This window comes from Asparagus officinalis, chromosome 2 (genome assembly GCF_001876935.1).
Source record: "Asparagus officinalis chromosome 2, Aspof.V1, whole genome shotgun sequence".
NCBI classification, from domain to species: Eukaryota; Viridiplantae; Streptophyta; class Magnoliopsida; order Asparagales; family Asparagaceae; genus Asparagus; species Asparagus officinalis.
Genome location: NC_033795.1, coordinates 12,238,479 through 12,243,397, shown reverse-complemented (window position 1 = coordinate 12,243,397; position 4,919 = coordinate 12,238,479). Strand labels below are relative to the sequence as shown.

Below are 4,919 nucleotides of genomic sequence, written 5' to 3'. Positions count from 1 at the left end.
GGGGGGGGGGGGGGGAACGGCAGGAGGAAATTGAAGATGGAAATGTAATTATTGCAGAGGAGTACCGGTTCACACTCAAGAGTTAAAAATCACCTCTTGAGGATAAGCGGGACTGAAATTAAGATGTGTTTCAAGTCAACACCCGAAAACCTAAGGGAGTTTCACAGGACGTTGGATCAAGCGGAGGAGAGGTTGAGGGGTTCTAGGCCTAAGACGCCAGTTTTGCCTACATCTTCGACTGCAAGTACGGCCGGTGTAGGTGCAAGTGCAAGCATGTCAATTCGTGCAGGTGAATCTAAGAGGAGGGGACCTAATACCGTGGAACGAGCATTCAACATGAGAGCAAGGGAGGAATTGGATGCATTGATTGGTAGGATGTTCTTCACCGGGGGATTGTCTTTCAACTTGACAAGAAATCCATATTATGTCAATGTTTTTGCATATGCCGCAATCAATCCAATCTCAGTTTCAAAGCCTTCAGGTTACAATTCCATGAGGACCACTGCCTTACAACGTGAGAAAACTTACGTAGAGAGGTTGATGGAGCCCATCAGAGACACATAGCAACAGAAAGGGGTCTCCATTTGTAGTGATGGGTGGACGGATGCACAAAAGAGGCCCATCATTAATTTTATGACGGTATGTGAGGGTAAACAAATGTCGAGGGAAAAGTCAAGAATAAGTATTTTATCCAAGCACAGCTAGAAAAGTGCATCACAGAGGTGGGACCAAAAAATGTCATCCAAATCATAACCGATAATGCTTCGGCATGCAAGGCCGCGGGAGGGCTTGTGGAGGGCACTTGACCTCACATATTTTGGACTCCTTGTGTAGTCCATACACTCAATCTTACTATCAAGAATATTTGTGCGGCTAAGAACACAGAAGCAAATGTCGTGGCTTATGCACAATTACATTGGATTACAGAGATCTCTGATGATGCATTGCTTATGAAGAATTTTATCATGAACCACTCTATGCGGCTTTCCATGTTCAATGATTATTCAAAGATGAAGCTCCTATCGATTGCCGGCACAAGATTTACCTCGTGGATTATTATGTTGAAGAGGTTTAAGGTCGTCAAGAGAGGCCTCTAAGACATGGTCTTTAGTGATCGATGGAGCTTGTATAGAGAAGATAATGTGGGGAAAGCTCAATTTGTGAAAGAGAGAGTCCTCGATGATTTGTGGAGGGACAATATAGATTTTATTCTTGACTTCACTGACCCAATCTATGAAATGATAAGAGTCACCGACACCAATACACCATGTTTTTATTTGGTGTATGATATGTGGGATACAATGATTGAGAAGGTGAAGCAAGCTATTTATAGGCATGAGAGTAAAAAGGATAACGAGGAATCTCCTTTTTATAAGGTGGTTCACAAGATCTTGGTGGATCGATGGAACAAGGGCAACACCCCGTTTCAATGCTTGGCACTCTTTAGTTCCAAGGTAATATTTCACATTTTACTCTTTAATGCGAATATTTCAATTAATTAATACCTTGTGGGCTAATTCATGTTATTAGCGAACATAGGTACTATCATTCCACATGGCTCAATGAAAACGTCAATCGACAAGCTCCAAATCAAGATCTTGATATCTCTACGGAAAGAGCAAAGTGCTTAAGAAGATACTATTCTAACCCCGATGAACGACGGGCGGTGAACTTGGAATATGCTAAGTTTGTGGGGTCTTTAGAGGCTTTTAGTGATCCAGATTCTCTTTCCGATAGAGGACATATGGATCCAAATGCATGGTGGCTTCTTTATGGTGCAAGTACTCCAAATTTGCAAACATTGGCCGTAAAGCTTCTACGCCAACCTTGTTCCTCTTCTTGTTGTGAACGGAATTGGAGTACGTATGGTTTCATTCACTCCTTAAAGAGGAACAAGCTAACCCCGGCACAGGCGGAGGATATTGTTTATGTTCACACCAATCTTTGCTTACTTTCTCGAAGTTTATACGGAAGGGGAATCAAGAATGTGGGATATTGGTGGAGATGCTTTCGACTCATTTCAAGGTGCCGGCATGTTAGATGTTGCTACACTTTCTCTTGACGAGCCCACGATGGAGGCCGTTGTGTTTGAGGAGGATGAAGGAGTTGAAGACAGAATAATCTTTTTGATGTTTCAACTTAAAAACTTTATTTTAAGATATGTTTTTGGGTGTAATTTTTATATTTTTGCAATGTTAGTAACTTAGTATTTTGTAGCCATGGAACTAGTTGCAACAAAAACTATATCCTCTTGTATTTTTATAATCTCCACTTTACATAACAAAAAATATGAAAATGTAATAGGAATTTCATTCAATATTGATCTATATATAATAATAATATTAAAAAAATCTAGCCATGTCGCCGTGTCCGTGTCGTGTCCGTGTCGCCGTGTCCGTGCTTCATAGCTCGACATAAGAAGTAAAAGAAGTTTAAAACTAACCTGTGGATTATGAGGATCTATTGCACTGAGCATCTCTGTTAGCACGTCTCCTATGCCTCGAGCATTTTGCATTTCCTGTGAACTGGATAGAAAGGACTGTGTAACATTAGAATTTGATACTTCAAAAGGGAACATGGAGGCATAGAAAAAGGGGAGCATTTTCTGCAGCTAAACACATCACAAACTGCATTAAATTACAGAAGGTTGGTCACTAAAACAGAACAAATGATCACAAAACATGATAAATGACAGAAATTCTCACGACCGTGATTCAATATGACTGTCAGCATTTATCTGCGAATATGATGGATATGATGAGACCATCATCCAGGAATCACCTCACAGGATCTTTTTTTATAGTTTAACATGCATGTGCTAAAATGATTATAGTCGTTAAATATAAAAGGTTGCAGCATAGGAAAATTTTTGCGTATGCCCAGGTTCCAGGGACAATTACCAATCTTTTAGTAAATGAACAAGCAAGTCAGCAACGGTTCAAAGACCCACCTTCTCCTATGAATATTCATACAGAAACAGTTTAGCTTTCACCACTGTGTGACTAATCAGCCATACTGCAATTCATGTGCATAACCCAATATGGTTGTTCACAAATCACAATCATAATGCATGTGTGTTACAATATTTTTCTACATTCACTATCTTAGCTTCACTGCTAGCCACTCCTGATATGAGCACAGAGTCTGTCACCACTCATCCCACAACATAATATATAGAAAGAAAATCGCTCCTATCGCTTCCCAGAAATGACACCACTTACGTTACATGTAACTTTCTTGAGTAACAAATATTACTTAGGTTTCACATTTAGTGAATTTTGGATATAAAGAAAGGACCTGATCGTTTCTTTCTGCCAGGATCATTTTTGTTTCACCGAAGCTGCTAAATCTCAAAGAACCCAAAATCCATTGGAGTCCGCTAAATTCTGACTCTAACCATACAGACGTGGAGCTAAACTATGAAATTGCAGGCAATCATCCCCAATATCCAAAATCAGCTTTGCTTCTGCTTAGACATTCATCAGGTTATAGTTTTTCTTTAATTTGAAGTTAAATAATTAGTAGGCTGTTATGAAGAACATCATATATCGCACCATGGCAAAACTACATCTCAAATAGTTATGCCATATTTCCAGTTTCCAAAGAAATTTACATGGAGTTAAAAGCATATATATTTACAGAGAACATGTAGACTTACAGAACTGGAAAACATGAGTATTTACAGAACAAGCACCTGAAAACAGAAGCATCACTTTGAAGAGAAGCTTCTAAAGCTGCATCCTCATATGATAAGTCAACAGATTGAGGCACAATTGGATGAGACTGAGGAGGTGTAAACAGAGGTGCACTGTGTTCTCTACGGGGTGGAAATTCTACTTTTGCAGCCTGCCAATGGAAACATTATGAAATGCTTTTAATAGCATGGGAAAATAGAATATAGAAATAAAAAGAAACATTACAAAGAGAATAGTTAGCGTGCTTCAATAACCATTACAAATTATTACAAACAGTGCAGGACATATAACTTGAAAAGCTTCAAAGGATAAATTTGTTCAGCACAACACTTCAAATATCAAGAATAGGTCAGGAAGAAGATGAATAAAAGCCTACCCTTAATTCTTGATATGCAGCATAGTACTGTGGGTATCTCCCACCTGCTCCTCCAAAAGCATCTTGCCAAGTATCAATGAGAATCAATATCTTTTCTCTTACATTTAGGTCTGGCTGCAGTAAAAAGACTGTTCAGCTATATCTTAAATAGAGATGGCTCAAGAACTAAAACACATCCATTAAAGTGAGCAATGTGAATTAGTACCTTCTTCTTTACTATTTTCACCATTTCACGCAAGATGTCACGTTCAACAATCTGCAAATGAACATGCTCTCCACAATTTTTGCTTAGAGTCTCTAGAACCTGCATAAGCAATTCCACAATCAGGTTTGCATGGTGAAAGATTCAATGCAATCCATAAGTCAAATAAATTGCCCTTTCTATATACATAAACAATCAACCAATATCTATACAGCACTATAGGATTCATTTGAATGTTGTTCTAGGAAAAAGGCTCCTGAATTCTTATATTTGAGAAATTGTTCTTGTATGGCTGGTGTAAGCAAATTAGAAATCCGGTCAAACCTTCATCAACGTCTGTGGCATATTTATATGATACACTTTGTTAGTTGGATGCAATGTTATAAAAAGCAGCCTAGGCGGACCGGCAGCTGCTTATTTTTGGCCAAAGCGGCCGGTCTAGGCGTCCGCTCTGCCTAGGCGCCGCCTAGGGCTAGGCGGGCTGCTTAAGTGGGCCGCCTAGCTTTTTGAACACAAAAAAAAGCAAAATGAAAATAAAAAACGAACCCGTTATCCAAACCCGCAACCCATACCCGGTTCAAACCCTAAAATAACATCCCCCCTCTCAGCCAGCCCTCTCTCTCTTTCTCTCTCCCTCTCAATTACA

The 4,919-nt window shown here is 39.4% G+C and overlaps 1 protein-coding gene across 1 annotated transcript in view; it reads right to left on the bottom strand.

Moving 5' to 3' along the window:
* The window catches only part of LOC109830290 (TOM1-like protein 2), a 14,023-nt gene that overhangs the window by 3,574 nt on the left and 5,530 nt on the right, over nucleotides 1-4,919 (bottom strand). The window contains exons 4-7 of the mRNA XM_020397513.1: nucleotides 4,277-4,375; nucleotides 4,072-4,185; nucleotides 3,695-3,846; nucleotides 2,444-2,525 (exon numbers count right to left, since the gene is read on the bottom strand). Of these exons, the coding sequence (XP_020253102.1) occupies nucleotides 2,444-2,525; nucleotides 3,695-3,846; nucleotides 4,072-4,185; nucleotides 4,277-4,375 (447 nt within the window). The remainder of the gene's footprint in view (nucleotides 1-2,443; nucleotides 2,526-3,694; nucleotides 3,847-4,071; nucleotides 4,186-4,276; nucleotides 4,376-4,919) is intronic.